The following is a 16,024-nucleotide window of genomic DNA, read 5'->3' on the forward strand; positions in this document are numbered from 1 at the left end:
CTTCTCTGTTTTCTTTGTATTATTATAGGGTCTTTACCTTACAATATAAAGCACCTGTTGTTGTGATATGGCGCTATATAAATTAAATTGAACTGAATTTATACTCTAGACTTCTTTTAGGCAGCCTAGAACATGGTGTCAGGGGATAGCACTTAGTAGCTGTCAAATGTGGGGCCCCACAGGGATCAATGTTAGGACCACTTACCTTACTCAACTTCACTTCTCTAGCATTTTCTTCCATGTGAAGCATCACTTATTTTGTACCAATCACTGTTTGAGCCTCACTTAAATGATTATAATGCTTTACAAAAGGAAATTCCTCTTGTATGAGCCATGCCAGCGTCTAAGTTAGATGCTCCCTCTGATCCTCTTTTTCATGGTTACAAACTTTTGAAGCTAACTGAACTAAGCGGACTTCTTTCAAAATGCTTGTGTTATGCATAATGTAGCATTAGACTTAACAAAAAACTTTGTGAGCCTATTCTAAATATATCGATCCTCTAACATATATAACATGAGGGGAAAACAACTTTCAAAGGGTAATAAACTTGGATACTTAAGTTTGCATTTAGTGTGACCTGGCCACTTTTGTGGACCTGTAGAGGTGGAGGTCCACAAATTTGGTACTCTTAAAAAAAAAAAAAAAAAAAAGTTGCTACTAAAATTTGTCTGATTTTGAATCCTGTATAGCAAGAATCTTTCAAAACTTAACAGCTCCCTATCAGAAGGACAGCAAAATAAGGTAATAATAAAAAGGAAGAAGAAGAAGAGACTGGATAAGTGTTTTTACATGTCTTTATTTTTCCAATACATTTATATTCTGTGTTATAGGCCATCACATTGGGATTTAACAGCTACAGTTTGTTCTGCCCTTTAAAATGTTTTACATACGCCATCGATGATTTAATGCACTTACAGGTGTTACAATAACAAAGTTTGATATATCCGAAATGAAGTACGTATTAATTAGTCTTCAGTAGGCAACAGGATGTCTATTCATTTCATAGACCAGCGAATTTGACGACACATGACAAATAAAAGGCATTGGTATTTAAATACCATTGAAAGGAGAGAATGTGCTTTTCTCTGCAAAAAAATGCTCTCAGCAATGCTCACATGTAAACATCTGAAGAGATGTGCGCTTAAAGCATCGGATCATGATTTTAAAGAGAGATTTATGCAGGCGACAGATTGGCAAAGATTTCAGAAGTAAGACTCATCAATATTAACAAAGTGCTTCACTTTATAAAAGAATAGGTATATAAAACTGTCGTCAGAGACAAAAACCAGCCCACAATTTTCTTTCCTTTCATCACCGACCTGTAAACACGGCAGTTATGTAAACACGTGTCTTACCGTTCAGAAAAAGTTCAAAGTACGGCTTAAGCACAGTTACTTTCTCACAAAGTAACTGCATACAAAAGGTACTACAAGTAATTAATTTTGAAAAGAACAATCTGTACACATTTTAACAACCAACAATATATATATATGTTTTTGTAAATTGCACTCTTAAAAATAGAGCACTTTGCTGCAATTAGACACCCTTGATGAGTAGAAGACAATAAAATGTCATTCACTGACAAAAATCAAAGCATAAAATCTAACACGCCGTATTAAAACTGTATAAGTCAGTCTGTCTGCTAACGTTTATGCAAAGCTAAGGAGCTCTAACGTTAATGTACATTTATTTATTCTTCTGCTTTATAAACAGTCAGTGTTGAACTTGAGCGCGAGGAGCTATCGAACGAACAAGAACAGATACTGACTGTAGAGATGCACCGAGACCTGTTCGACAACACCGAGCAACTCCCGAGTGGCAGTTTAAACAAATGCAGTCACATTTGCATAGTACATCAGCACAGTCCAACACTGCAAACAGTCACTTCTCCAAATCTGCACAAAGACAAGAGCGTATTTAGTCTGTTACTGGTCCTGGTTTTTACACATCACGACCACAATGATTTACCAAACTGACTGACGGCAGTCGCTCACATTCTACGTAACCTGCACATTTTCTGCTAGACATGCTTCTGAGGTCTATACATATATATATTTGGGACACTGCATCAGTGCTTCAAAAAAAACTGGAATGGAAAAAAAGTAAAAAAAAATAAAAATAAAAAGAAACTAAATGAAAAAAAAAAAAGTTTAATCTTTTTTGTTGTTTAAGGACATTTTAAACTGTTGAACAGAAACACCCAATTAGTGTTTAACAGCAATGGAGACAAATTAAGTGGCGAGCATGGCTTTTTTTTTTTTTTTTTAAGCATTAAATTCTTGCCTTTGCTAGAGTGCAATAGTTTTTACACCGAGCATGAAGGACCTGCATGTAATAAAGTGACAACATAAGACCCAAAATGAGCTGAACACGACTGTATAAACAAGCACGCACAAAAGCCATGAACTGAAGAATGCGCAGTGAGTTTTGTGTGCACCTCAGGCGTAATTCAGACTATTCATTCACGTTTTTATAGAGAAAATGGGGCCTGATGAAGTGGAAATGACTTACTAACATTAAACACCTACTACTATTACTAATAACTAAGGCAGTGTGTAATGTACAAACAGATGAGCTTTCTTGTTTCTAGAACTCGGCCAGGATTTTTTTTCCTCTGAACTTTCACCTTTCTTCTGATGCAGATTTTCTTGCAGCTTTTGATTCCACAAATGGGTCCATCACATAAAACATTTCCTTATCCCTGCTCTTCCCCTGCCATCTCTGATCAGTTCCTCAGTTTCACATTTGGTATAACTACTTTTTTTTAAATGGCCAAATTAAATAACCTGAGGTGCAAACAGTGGTTTCATTAACAAAAAAAAAAAGAGTGGTTACATCCATTTATGTCTAAAGATGCAGTGGAAAGACTTGTTTATGTATTTACAGTTTCAAACACTGATGTTATTAAGAGAGGACAATCTGACTGAAAGGATGTGTGTACACATCTGTCTTTATGCATCTGGCTGGGCAAAAAGTGAGTAAAACTAAATCAAATGTCCATTTTTAAAAGGTAGGTTTTTATCATAAACTGTACAGCTGTTATTCACATTCAGATACTCTTATCGCTTCACAGAATCAAGTTATTTAAATATATAAGCATTTTCGCAGAACAAATAAGAGTGAATACACCTTTGAGCGACTTGCATCAGAGAATTAAATACTAGGATAACCTGATTTGTAAACTTTACAACACGCAGGGTGACGTAAAAACACCTCCATCACTCCAGATTTCATGTCTTTTCTTCAGCTGGGCCCCGACAGAGGACTCATGTGAGTCTTGTTGCTCTCCATCTTCACAGCCGGCAGGTTAAAACCTGAGTCTGATACACAGCTTTTTTGTTGTTGTTGTTTTTGTATTTTTTCCCAGGGGCATCACGCAGCTTTGCTTTACTCCAATGACAGCAATGTCAGTTCAGCTCATTTCCCACGTATGCACTAATCCACCCCGTCGAAGCCTTGTGCATTCTCTATAGCGATGTTAAGCTTCTCCCTCAGTTCCTCAAAGGACTCGTACGGAGGAAGGTCCAGCCGATTAAAGCTTTAAGAAGCAAAAGAACAGACAAGAAGAAATTCACAGTTAAAATTTAAGCAGTGGCAAAAAGGGAACACGCAGGAGCGTAAACACTGATGTTCCAGTGAAACTAAGAATGACAGTAATGCACCACTAGTGGGCTTCCACAAGTCTGCACTATGAGATACAGTAGGCAGTTTGAAAGCAGCACAAAACATGGATGAAGTTTCTGGTCTGGGAAGTGAAGCCAGTGCTTAAACCTGCATTCTTTCTAAGACTCGTCTGACTGCATGAAGATTTCTGGTTGTGCAGAAGTTTATGAAAAAACTGCCTTCAGCTCTCCTGCTCTGCGACCTCTAGCACTTTCCTGATGACTTTGCAGCCTTAATCAATAGTTTCTGGTCACGCTGAATAGAACATGAAGTTATAAAATGTGGTCATTATTAGAGTAGGAAAGGACAGTTATCCAGGGTACACTGCTCTTCAGAAACACGGGTACAATCTCACTGCTCACACATGTGCACACACATCTCTGCAGACAGTCATCTACATGTTGTAGCTCTGTAGTGTCACCAGGAGGCGTTGTTCCAAATGTGTGGACAAACAGGTCTATGGGCTACACCTTAGAGCAGGGGTCCCCAATCCCAGTCCACGAGGGCCGCTGTCCCTGCAGGCTTTAGATCTCACCCTGGGTCAACACACCTGAATCACATGATTAGTTCATTACCAGGCCTCTGGAGAACTGAAGACATGTTGAGAAGGTAATTTATCCATGTAAATCAGCTGTGATGGATCAAGGACACATCTAAAACCTGCAGGGACACCGGCCCTCGTGGACTGGGATTGGGGACCCCTGCCTTAGAGTGTCATGTCTGACTTCAACACAAGCTTGCTTATAACAGCACCTCACTAAACAGCCACATTACGGTGGGTACACAGATGATTGATACCAGTCTCTTTTCAACAAGCTGCTCAATTTCAACACAAAACATGGTCAAAGCAAAGTGACGCTAATGCTTTAAACTGGCACTCTTTCTAAAGGCCAGTAGGGCGATGAGACTCTGGCTGCAAACAGAAGCCAGAAAATAAATCTATGAGAAAGGATTTATTTATTATTATTATTTATAAATAAATAAATGGATAAAATGCCATTTTCTATAAATGTTCTGTACGGCACAGTGTTTATTGAAAACACATCAGATCTCAGTGGGGGGGAAAAACCCAAATAATGTTGATATCTATACTTATATGGACTAGGTAATGTGTTAGGAACACCAACTATTAGAATATGTGCTGTTACAACTCCGGGCCTTCGTGCAGGATTTGTGTTGAATGAGTTTCCTGGGGAGAGGCTCATGGGAAAATCTGAGTAAATCCAGTCTTTTTGGGTTTGTGGATCCCAGCTGTTTGTGTGATTTTCCATGTGTCTTTCCAATTTTACAGGGGGGATTGATGGGCCGGTGATTGGTGAAGGTGTTTTTCTGGAGTATGATTAATTGTTTTAGGGATTCCCACCTATCACGTAATTCTTGTAAGGTAACAGTAAAAATATAACAAAGCTGAAATGGCTAAACTCAACTGTGCTAATACTACAAGCTTCACTGCTAGATCCAACGCAAGAAGAGCAGAGGAAGAAACAAATGTGCTTTTATCCTTTTTAAAAGTTGGCAAAAACCTTCAATAAAATCTGAAATGATCCTTTGTTAAAAACAACTGTGTCCAATATAAAAGGGAGAAAAAAACAGAAGAAGAAGAAGGAAATAAAAAAAAAAAAGAGCAAAGCACAGTGAAATGCTTACCATGTGTGGGCCCTGGGAAGTTTTTCACGTGTTCCCCAAAGCTCGATGGTGAAGAGCTGCGGTCCATTAGAGCCTGGTAAATAAAACCATTAAACATCAGATGACAACAACAACAAACATGAGTTCAAGTGGAATTAATTTGCAAGAAACAAAGAAATCAACCCAAGGGCAAATAGTTAAAAAAAAAAACAACGTTCATTTAGAGAGGGAATAATTCTAATCTCACCATAGAGTTCAGCAAAGCCATTCATCGGGACCCTGGATGTTCCTGTCACAAACTGTAAGAGCCGGATTCGCTTTTCTGCATCCATCAGCAGCACCGCCTGTAATAAAACAAAACAAAAAGCATGAAAAAAATACATATCACTGAAGCTTTTCTGCACAGACGTCCCTGCCCCAGCTGCAGATTATTAGCCACAGGTATGGAAACTTGTCTCACCTTCCAAAACCACAGGATAACCATGTGGTTGGAGCAGTAGCCATTCTTATACTTTGTGTTCGCTCTCCAGTCGTTCACGTCCACATCTCCAAGACCACACATGAGCAGCTGTGGAGGAAAACAAAGCAGATACACTGAACATTTTCCATCTCTGAGAAACTGAAACAGTTTTGGGGTTTTTTTGCTAGTTGGATCAGCTAAAAACTCACCTCGAGCTCATTCTCATCAAAGATCTTGATCAGATCTTGCGGTACCAACTCAAAAAAGCCCTAAAACACAAAGTATACCAGACTTTTATTCCTTTGTGTGTCTTTAATACTAAAATAATAAAACCACTGTTTACCTCCTTGAAGGCAGTCATCTGCTTCTGTATTCTGTTCACAAACCTCCACTGAATCACCAGGCTGTTAATCACAAAACGGCATGTCAGCATCAAACTGCATTTACACACACACTGAGAAAAAAAACAAAGTAAAAGCATTTTTCTTACTGGATGTATTCATCCTTGTTTTCATTGGTGACGACAATCTCTGAGCCATCAGGTTTCAGGTCATGCTGGTGAGTCTGAACAGGTGGTGGTGTAAGAAATGAAGCATCAGTCAGAGAGACACAAAGCCGCGTCACAAATTAAATGTTGGGACAAAAAACAAGGACGTTCAGCAGACCTGTCCAAACAGCTCTTCATCAATAGTGAACCTCATGTCCAAGTCTGTTGGGTCGTTCTCCAAAATCCACTTCAGGGAGTTGAAATATTCACCGTCCTGAAAAGAAAAGAAAAAAAAAAGACATTTAATTGAAAATGATCTACATCACATCCAAGATCCCGAATCACACCAATGCAATAATTACTACAGTCATACTCACAACAGACTCCATGTCCTGGAGGGTGATTGGCTTCCCCAGCATCATCTTGTAGAAGGGCCGAATGAAGAAAGCTGTGAAGTAAACAAATATGCAAACACTTACAAAGATATTTACTGGTGACGTTTTTAAAAAGGTGCAACAAGAGCAGCTCCCATCAAACCAAACATGCCTCCCTCTTCCATTTACATTTCCAAACACACGTGGTAACTATAGTCAGCTGATTGCAAGTGTGTTTTCCTGCTCCTCTTCCTCTTGTTACTTTCACTCTTTCTGTTACGCATACTGTTAGTGAGAGTTAATGTGGGTGAAACAGAGCACAGGAGAGCAGTGAGGACAGACTCTACCACCGAGCTGAAATTAAAATCAAGTATGTATATGTTACAAACAGCTTTTTTCTTTTATTCTTTGCTTTTTGGCAAAGCTGACCACTCTGGAGTGCACTGTGTCATCCGTTTTGAGTGTCCCCTCTGTTGGCTTTCTCAAATTATAAAAAACTTGTGGCACCAGTGTGACCCCTCAACCTGAAGATGAACCTACGGTAAAAAAATCCTGGTGAAAATCCTAGGTGATTTTCAGAAAAGTTGACACGTGACCTTGAAGATCTGAGAAACCTCGACATCGTGGTCACCGAGATTTGAACTCGTCTGAGATTTTAGTAGATGTCCCTATCTGACGAATTTGAAAATCCCATCTCAAGTTATCTTGAGAACAAGGCGACATGGGATTTTCAAGGCCACGGGTGTCCACACCAACCACCTGTCCAGTATGGTGACGACAATACCCCATCAGCCTTTTACAGCTGGAGATAAAAACAACTTGAGAAAGCCAGCAGCCTCAAATGGAGGGACTCCTACCCAGAACCATGCACAAACACCCAGAAAAGTTACCAAAAAGCAAACAATAAAGCGCAGACAACAACACACAAAGAAAGACAGTGAGGTAAATTTTTCACTTTCTTCAGATAAAAATACTTCCTGCTGCTACATGAAGAACTCTGAAAATATCTGACCATTTTCAGCAGCCATGTGACACTCACCATCGAGTAGTTTGCCGTGAAACACAGCCATGCCTGCCACGCGACCGATGAACTTGAAGTAGGTCAGGTGGTCCTCGTTGCATAAACCTGAGTTGGGGTTAATCTGCAGTGTGTAGTTGTCCCTAAAACATAAGGCAGATCAGGAAAGTGTCTTTAGTAAATGCAGTAGTACTTGCATAGTATTTTTCTACTCAATTTGAACACTCAGAGCTTTCTGTCTACAAGTGTCATTCACTCATTCATACATACAATAGCATTTTTTAACCTGATGTTCACACTCTCACAACTTTGAGTTCAGTATCTTGCCAAAGGTCGTGGAAAACGGCATTGAACCACCAATCTTCCCACAGGTCAACAAGCCACAGCACCAAATGTTAGTATGAACAATTACTACTTTTGTGGATCCTAGCCCAGATAGCCCTATAAGCAGACTGAACATTCTCACATGGTTTGTAGTGACACATTTTGGTTCACCTGGATTTTTCCGCGTGAAAAGAAGCCAAATCACGGGGAAAAGCTTGTGCAAAATCATCAGCCGATTCACGCCAGGATAAATGATCTACAGCTGTGAAAATGCCCTTAGAGAGCTGGTCCAGGCCTTTGCTGTAACATGTACCACGGTTATTTGATGTGCTTCGTATCACCAGGGTTGGAGATTTTGATTGAACCTTTTTTCAGCCCACATTTTCACAGCCAAAGAGAGTTTTGATTGCCTTTTGTGTGTGAATGTCTGCAGCACCTCTCCCTCATTCCTCTGTGTGTGTGTGTCAGCTCTATTTTTTTTCTCCCTTGTGTTTCTCTGTTGTTCCCTGGTGTGAACGTGCTCTGTGTCATTTTGTGTATCTGGGAGTGGCTGAAGACTCCCATGCCTGTGGCTGCTTTTTGCATAAACCCCCAGGTTTACGCATTGCTCAAAATTCGTAGTACATCTCCCCACCGCTTTAAAATTAGCCTCTTCCTCTCCTTTTCCCTTGAATGCATCAGCCCCCCCCCCCCCTTTTTATACTTATCCCACTGGCTTCCTGTCAGCCTCTTATCTGTCATACTCCCCCTGACTCACTCATACTCCTACAGAACTCAACCAGTTCCTATTTACAGTGAAAATGAAGGTTAATAAAGCATAATGACCTGTAAATATGCCCCCTTAAACAAAAATACATCTTCCCAAACATCGTTACCTCACAGAGACACATTGAAATTAGCAGTGATTTAATACATCGATCTCGGGAACTGTACAGAAGTCCTGGATTTGAAGTAAATACAAGCACTGACATCTTTTTGTCTACATTTTAGCTGTCAGTGTAGAGGATGCACATCACTCGTGCAACATATAATTGCTTAAAAATTTCCAAAAGTGGGAAAACTACAAGTAACAACAACTGAATACAAAAATAAAGACTCACGTGGCCGAATACTCGAATAGCCCGTAGTACGGGTTGAACATCTCTTTGGACATTAGGAAGAACCACTCCCTGGCCACGCCACCGTAGTCCAGTCCTTTTTCTCCATCAAACTCCACCCACAGTCGTGCCTTCAACAGGTCTGGCCTCTTGACCGAGAGGATGCGTCGGTATGAGTCCTCCAGCACTGCATTTCGTTTCAGCTTCATCTCAAAGCGGTTTGGGATGTCCGCCTACATTTAAAAAAAAAAAAAAAAAAGCACAGTGGTGAGTTTTCGGTTACCTTTAAGAAGTTATGTTAAAAATCAGTGCGGCGGAGGTGTGGTCCCTGGCTCAGCTGCAGGGGAAGAGTGGTCAAGGGGGCAGTGCCAAGGAGGCTGGAGAGATAGGTGGTGGGGATCTGTCTAATGAGGCTTCTGCCTTTTATGAACAGTGAAGCTGGAGAGCAGAGGGAAGTGTGTGTGCTGACAACCAACTGGAAAGTCGAGGAGCCGGGTGCCGAAACATACATGTGTGTCACTTCAATAAACACTTCCAAGTATAAAATATCACAGTCTGTCAGGTCGATCTCTACAATCAGTAAGAGCTTTTGAGGATGCTCACCGGTTTCTTCAGCTTCTTCTTGAAGTAGTCATACTTCTGTTTGTAGTCTCTAGAGTAAGGCACTGCCTGTAATCACCAAAGGATGGAGGTCAGCAACAGCAACAGCAACAGCAACAACAACTTCCAAAGTCATACTCACTGGTCCAGTTATAGCAGCGTTCTGCAATCTGGGATCTTCCCATTGTGTGTTCTTTGTGTCTATGAAATAAAATATATCAAAAAATATATATTAACAAGAAAACAGATTGATTAATGTACTAATCAAAGATGTTTTCGACTTAAACACATCATACGCACTGTGATCTATGTAGAAGACCCTGCCATCACTGTGGACCCTCTCCTCCCAGCCAGGCTAGAAATGAAGAAAATATCAAATCTATATTAATCAGGCAGATTAAATATCACATCAGCAAACCAATCAGGGCACCACATACAGTGTTCAGCCACAAAAGTAAAACCACCATTAGTCTCAAAAAGGAAATGCAGTGATGGATAGTTTGAAGCACATAAACAGATTAACGGGACAATTATCTCTAAATTATATCAAGGAAACGGAAACGCAATAATAAGATAAGATAGATAAGATAAAACTTTATTAATCCCTTGGGTAGGTTCCTCTGGGAAATTAGGTAATACCAATTACATTAAAACAAAACATGGAAACAAAATAAACATAGAAACAGCTGAGGAGACATCAACTAGCTCAAGGAAATGACTAAACATCTGATTTTTGTTACACCTGTTAAAAGCAAGCAATCCTGGTCACAACAGCAAACCAAGATGCCAGGTTATGAAATCTCAGTAGATGTCATGGTACTGTACCTTGGAGCAATTAAAGAGGGTGTTGTTGTTGTTAAAAAGTCATTTTTGCAAAAATATTTCTTACCTAAAACTATAACAAAGACCTGGTATAAACTTGATCCACCTGGTCTTAAACAATGGATGGAGTAACATCTTTATAAAGAAGAGGACGATTTTCTCGCTAAAGGCCTAAAGGAGATGCCTTTTTACAAAAGTGGAAGAAAAGAATCACCTTTATGTCAACTGAGATGGTTAAGGACAGTTGGGACAATATATTCTGAGAATGTAGTGATGTTTGCAGTGTCCCACCGGTGCTTTTTGTTAAAACTTGAAGAGAAAAAAACCCCTTAAACACTGGCAGGTGGACAGGTGGAGTAAATAACAGCGATAATCTTGTTAAATTTGGGAAATGCCAAGGAGTGGCAGCAAGCAAACAGGCAGCCAATGAGCTGGACACAAAATGTTTTCATAGACGGGTAACTGACGGATGCTGATAAATGGTGAAGGGTCAAGTGTGCACAAAGTTAACTGCTGTGCATAAGGGGAGGAAGGTGGATCCATGCGGTCTGATCCTACAGAAGAGCGAATGTAGTACAAATTGATGAAAACCTCAATTTGGGCTGCGAGAGAAAGAAAGTGTGTCACAGCTTACTGTGTTGTCCACCTATATAAAAAGCCTACAGTGGGATGAAGATGAGCCACGGAACAATGAAAGAAGATGGGCCGTTTGATGACTCACTTATTTTCTCTTGCACCTTTGTATTAACTGGGAGAGGTATGTGAAGCACGCAGCTGATGGATGCAGATTGGTGCTCTGGGTAGTTAAAAAGAAATCTGCTCTTTCATCGTTTCAGAAAACAAAACATTTATTTTAAAAATGAAATGAGAGTCTGATTTTATGCACTGCATGGCTAATGTAACACATTTTGTCACATGCTTTATGTGATTAACACATGTACATTTCTATGGAAGTATTGTGAAATGGTCATGCGTTTAAATTCTTTTACCTTTGATGTTATTCATGTCTTTAGGGATTATTTTTCTCATTTAATTTTTTAAATTAAATTTTACTTGTATTAAACATCCCATTCTGAATTTATAATTTTTTCCACAACATACTTTTTCCTATAAATAGCCATATGTTGAGAAAAAAATTCGATAAGAATTTCTTTAGACCACACAGCCCACTGTGTATGTGGCCTGCAGTGGCCTGTTTAAGCAGGAAAACTGCAACTGTCACATGACAAAATTCAAAATATGTTGACTTAACCTCAAATCTGATAAGGAAACTATGAGTTATGCTGAGAGACTCAGCAACCTTGAAAAACTCTGGACTTTAAAAGTTTCCTTTGCCAATGTCTCAGTCCCCTATTTTGAAGATTTAAAGATGCGTTGGTGGCGCAAGTGGACTGGACTTTACTACGCATGGTGGTCTTAATGTTTTGGCTAGCAGGCTTTTTCCCCTGATAGGTAATCCTCAAAAGTTGATGCCTGTGTTGCATCTTGTTACTGAACTTACCGGCAGAGGGCCGAGATCGGAAGGATCAAGCGAGGATCTCCTCCTCATTTGTACAGGAATCCTTATCCTGGGATCTTCCTGTTCAGAGAAAAACAAGCAGGGTGTGTTTCAGTCAGAGAGGAAATCCTCACACAAGAGATGGAGGTGAGTTACAGCTTGGAAACTCACTTGCTTTGTGGCACAGATTAGAAAAAAAGTCAACTAAATAACTGAAACCCAGTCTAGTTTTTCTGAATTGGACACACGGGTGCATTCAAAGCCTTTGACTGCTATCTTCTCACCCAGGTAGTTGTCTTGGTATTGTGGTCGATGAAAAACGGCCTTCCATTGGGTGCACTGCGAACTTCCCAACCGACCGGCAGGAAGCCAGATTCTCGCGTGGCCTCGGGGCTTGGAGTGTGCTGAGGAGACTCCTCTGTTGCTGCTGATGGTTGGGATGGTGTAGGGCTTTGTGATAAGCCTGCACTACTCTGTGCCGCTGCTGCTGCTGCTGATGGTGCTGCTGATGGTGCTGCTGCTGATGACGGTGCTGACGGTGCTGGTGCTGCCTCTGAAGTTCTCTGTACAAATAAAAAGACTCCAGTGAGATTCTAAATCGAGAACAGACACACTGAAGGGGAAAAGTGACAGAACAGTGCTATTTTAGAGTTTTAATCTAATAAAAACAAAACAAAACAGGGGTTTAACAAAAGTTGCTATGCAGAATGTGAATAAAAAATATGAATGCTGAAGTACCTGCACGAGAGGTCGTGTCCATGTAGTGGTTCGGTTGTTGTGGTTGATAAAGTAGCGTCTTCCTTTACTATCTCGCTTTTCCTCCCAGCCTGGAGGTAACCCAGTTGAGGTTGGAAGCAGCTGTCAAATTAAAAATAAGTAAATACATTCTCAAGACGATAATTCAAGGACAATAATTTGGCATATGATATAATTTCCACCATAATCATACAGACAGTCATTATAAGGCACTCTATGCAAGTGGATTATTATTAATCTATCCTATCCAGTTTGTTGGCCAGGTTCCGTTGTGGTCTGACTACTTCGTGTGGAGCCTTATTACTCCAAGCTCAGAGGCTGAAGAGCCTATGACCACCAACTGCAGTCCAAGATGCCACGTTGGTGAGGCCCATCACAGGATGAGAGACTCACTGGCTGAATAACAGGACTGTTGTGACAGCTACCTCACACAGAGGTCAGGGACTAGCAGTGCTGGGTCAGAAACCCTCTTGTGATTGATTTGGTTGCTAGCAGATTGCTGGAGTAGTCCAAAATTTGTATGGAAGATGCCAAACACATGCAAACACTCACCAACTGCTCACTAGTAATGAAACTAGAAAGTCTGACACAAACAGGAAAAAGATAACTCAATAAACATATTTACTAAATCAATCATGACTGGCAGGGATTGCTGACTGCTCTCTAGGCCTGTGTGACTCAGGCTTGTGACACTAAGGGAAGATGATAAGATGGGCTGATTACAAAGGACTGAACTTTCAAAATAAAATATAGAAACTCGCATTCTAAACTTTCTAATCCACATGAACAAATCAAAAGCATGACTGGTAATAATTTCTATAAAAGACAGCACGGTGGACTAAAAACAACAACACCTGGACCAACAGCAACAGACACAAATCAGCAATCAGAGCTTTCAGCAAAAGAGTGAAAACAAGATGCAGCGATTCATGAGCGATTCATGAGAAGGCATTTCAGATTTGATCTGGAGTGACAAGTTTTTTGTATCCAAAAAAAATAGTATAAGTGGTCAAATGACTCTAACCTAATCTGTGGGAATAATCGTGATACAGATTATTAATTGTGAATCTAGCAAACAGACAAACTCTAGCAAACACAATATTCCACATAGAAATCTATAACGCAGTTAATAATGCTGTACTCCTTAAATGTCCCTCCACAGGAACTGTGACAGTCTAAGATGATTGAAAAGTGAACTCATAAAGACTGAAGCATTCAGATGTAAGAACATTTTGGGGACTTCAACAGAGAGCGAAACACTCACCACAGGATTAGCAGGATGTTCCTCTCCTGTTGAGGTCTGGGCACTTCCTCTGCGACTGGAATGCCTTGAATTACTGCTGTGATCCTGCAGGAGAGCGGAAGGATGACTCTGATGACCACTTGGCCATTAATGTGCATAAATTTTCCACCACTCTCCCACTCTCAGCTCACATTTATATGATTACGAGCCTACTCCCCCCCTCTGCTTTCAGTAAGTCAAACCTCAAGCGACACAGAAAATAACTCACGATCTGGGAGGGGCGCTGCTCGCCAGCTGCGGCAGCGATGTTAACGTTCCTCATTTCATCGCACAGTGAGTGGAACTCCACTGGGGTGCGGGGTGAAGGTGATCTGAGCTGGTTACTACTGTGGTACAGGGTGGAATCATCCTCTGTAATGATCTCCCAGCTCTACATGATGACAGAGAGGAGACTCCAATGATCCGAAGCAACAACAGTGCAAGGCTGTCAGAGATAGTATGACAAAGATCTGAACTTCTTTGTTTAAATATACAGCGGATTGAGAAGACGAGCCCGACGCATGATGTCTGCTTTGCTTAGGCTGTGTTAACACTGATGAACCTTAAAGCTGGTTTTAAAAACATCCCTGTGCAGTTAACCTTTTTTTACAAGCCTGTAAGCCTGCACATGATAGAATTAACTTAATATATACATAAAAATCAAATGAATTGGGCTCTATAATCTTTTTTAAGAGCTACTTAATCAGTACTTCCTGTCTTTGTCCTTTTCTCCACCGACTCCCTTTGCTCCACCCCCATCAGTTTCACCTGTGTTCAATCACACCTGTGTATTTACAGTCCCCTCTTGTTTTTCCTGGTACCCACATCCTGCATCCTTCTCAGGCGCCTCATGGTTCTTTCCGGATGCCCTGTGTTTTACTCTTGTTGGACCTTCTACTGATATTGTTTTGGATTAGCCCTGCTCACGTGAGCAATGCCCTTTGTTGCCATTTTCCTCCATAGGTCAAAGTTGAGCTTAATTGTACCATTGCATGTCTTTGCAACACTGCAAAAGTTTGTATCACTATTAAAAAGGATTAATTAAGATCATGTCCTGCACTGATTTTGAAAATGCACAGTGTCCATCTGAGTTCAATCTGAGCATCAGAATGGGGAGGAACGGTGAATTCACTGACTATGAATGCAGCATGCTTGTTGGGGCTAGACGGGCTGGTCTTAATATTTGAGAAACTGCTGATGTACTAGGATTTTAAGAGAAGACTATCTCTGAATGCAAAACAACTGCTCCAAACCTCGAAGCAGATGGGCGACAGCAGCAGTAAACCCCACCGGATGCCACTCCTGTCAACTAAGAACAGGAAACTGAGGCTACAGTTCACACAGGCTCACCAGATTGGACAATAGAAAATTGGGAAAATGTTGCCTGCTCCAGAGACTCTTGATTTCTGCTGCGACATTCACATCACAGAGTCACAATTTGGCATCAACATGAAAGCATGAATCCATTCTGCCTTATATAATACTGGAGGTGGTGTGGGTGATGCTTTCTTGCAAACCTTTGGGCCCCTTGGGAACTAAATGAGCACCATTTAACCCCACAGTTTCCCTAACTATTGCTGCTCACCATGTCCATTCCTTTATGACCACGGTGTATCCATCCTCCAAAAACTCAAATCATCTCAGTAAGGATTTCTTGAACCTGACAGAAAGTTCACTGTCATAACATGGCCTTCAGCACATCGCATCTCAATCCAATTGAGCATCTTTGGGATGTGGTGGAACAAGAGATTCACATCATAGATGCACAGCAACTGTGTGATGCTATCATGTCGACATGGACTAAAATCTCAGAGGAATCCTTCCAGCACCTTGTTAAATCTTTACAATAAAGAAATTAAGGCAGCTCTGAAGGCAAAAGGAGCCTAAGACTACATTTATGTACTAAATATATTTCCAAGCAGAACATCACTGAGAAGGCAGCATCACCAATATTTCTGATTATTCCTAACAGACTGCTATAGACTATATCCTGAGGCAAGCAGCAGACTCCTTTAC

The 16,024-nt window shown here is 40.6% G+C and overlaps 1 protein-coding gene across 3 annotated transcripts in view; it reads right to left on the minus strand.

Annotated features, from left to right (window-relative positions):
• Window positions 1-777: 777 nt before the first annotated feature.
• Window positions 778-16,024, minus strand: part of nedd4a (NEDD4 E3 ubiquitin protein ligase a) — a 40,281-nt gene continuing 25,034 nt past the window's right edge. For all 3 annotated transcript variants that reach the window (XM_084933165.1, XM_084933157.1, XM_084933173.1), the window contains 19 exons: window positions 14,238-14,399; window positions 13,991-14,074; window positions 12,709-12,828; window positions 12,255-12,533; window positions 11,974-12,051; window positions 9,951-10,005; window positions 9,793-9,851; window positions 9,654-9,719; window positions 9,054-9,283; window positions 7,651-7,772; window positions 6,615-6,685; window positions 6,416-6,511; window positions 6,241-6,314; window positions 6,094-6,154; window positions 5,960-6,019; window positions 5,751-5,858; window positions 5,538-5,634; window positions 5,312-5,384; window positions 778-3,539 (listed from right to left, as the gene is read on the minus strand). In XM_084933165.1, coding sequence (XP_084789291.1) covers window positions 3,437-3,539; window positions 5,312-5,384; window positions 5,538-5,634; window positions 5,751-5,858; window positions 5,960-6,019; window positions 6,094-6,154; window positions 6,241-6,314; window positions 6,416-6,511; window positions 6,615-6,685; window positions 7,651-7,772; window positions 9,054-9,283; window positions 9,654-9,719; window positions 9,793-9,851; window positions 9,951-10,005; window positions 11,974-12,051; window positions 12,255-12,533; window positions 12,709-12,828; window positions 13,991-14,074; window positions 14,238-14,399 — 1,998 coding nt within the window. In that variant the 3' untranslated portion in view covers window positions 778-3,436. The remainder of the gene's footprint in view (window positions 3,540-5,311; window positions 5,385-5,537; window positions 5,635-5,750; window positions 5,859-5,959; window positions 6,020-6,093; window positions 6,155-6,240; window positions 6,315-6,415; window positions 6,512-6,614; window positions 6,686-7,650; window positions 7,773-9,053; window positions 9,284-9,653; window positions 9,720-9,792; window positions 9,852-9,950; window positions 10,006-11,973; window positions 12,052-12,254; window positions 12,534-12,708; window positions 12,829-13,990; window positions 14,075-14,237; window positions 14,400-16,024) is intronic.

The sequence above is a fragment of the Perissodus microlepis genome, chromosome 1 (assembly GCF_051167445.1).
Source record: "Perissodus microlepis isolate ML-2025 ecotype Zambia chromosome 1, ASM5116744v1, whole genome shotgun sequence".
Lineage (NCBI taxonomy): Eukaryota > Metazoa > Chordata > Actinopteri > Cichliformes > Cichlidae > Perissodus > Perissodus microlepis.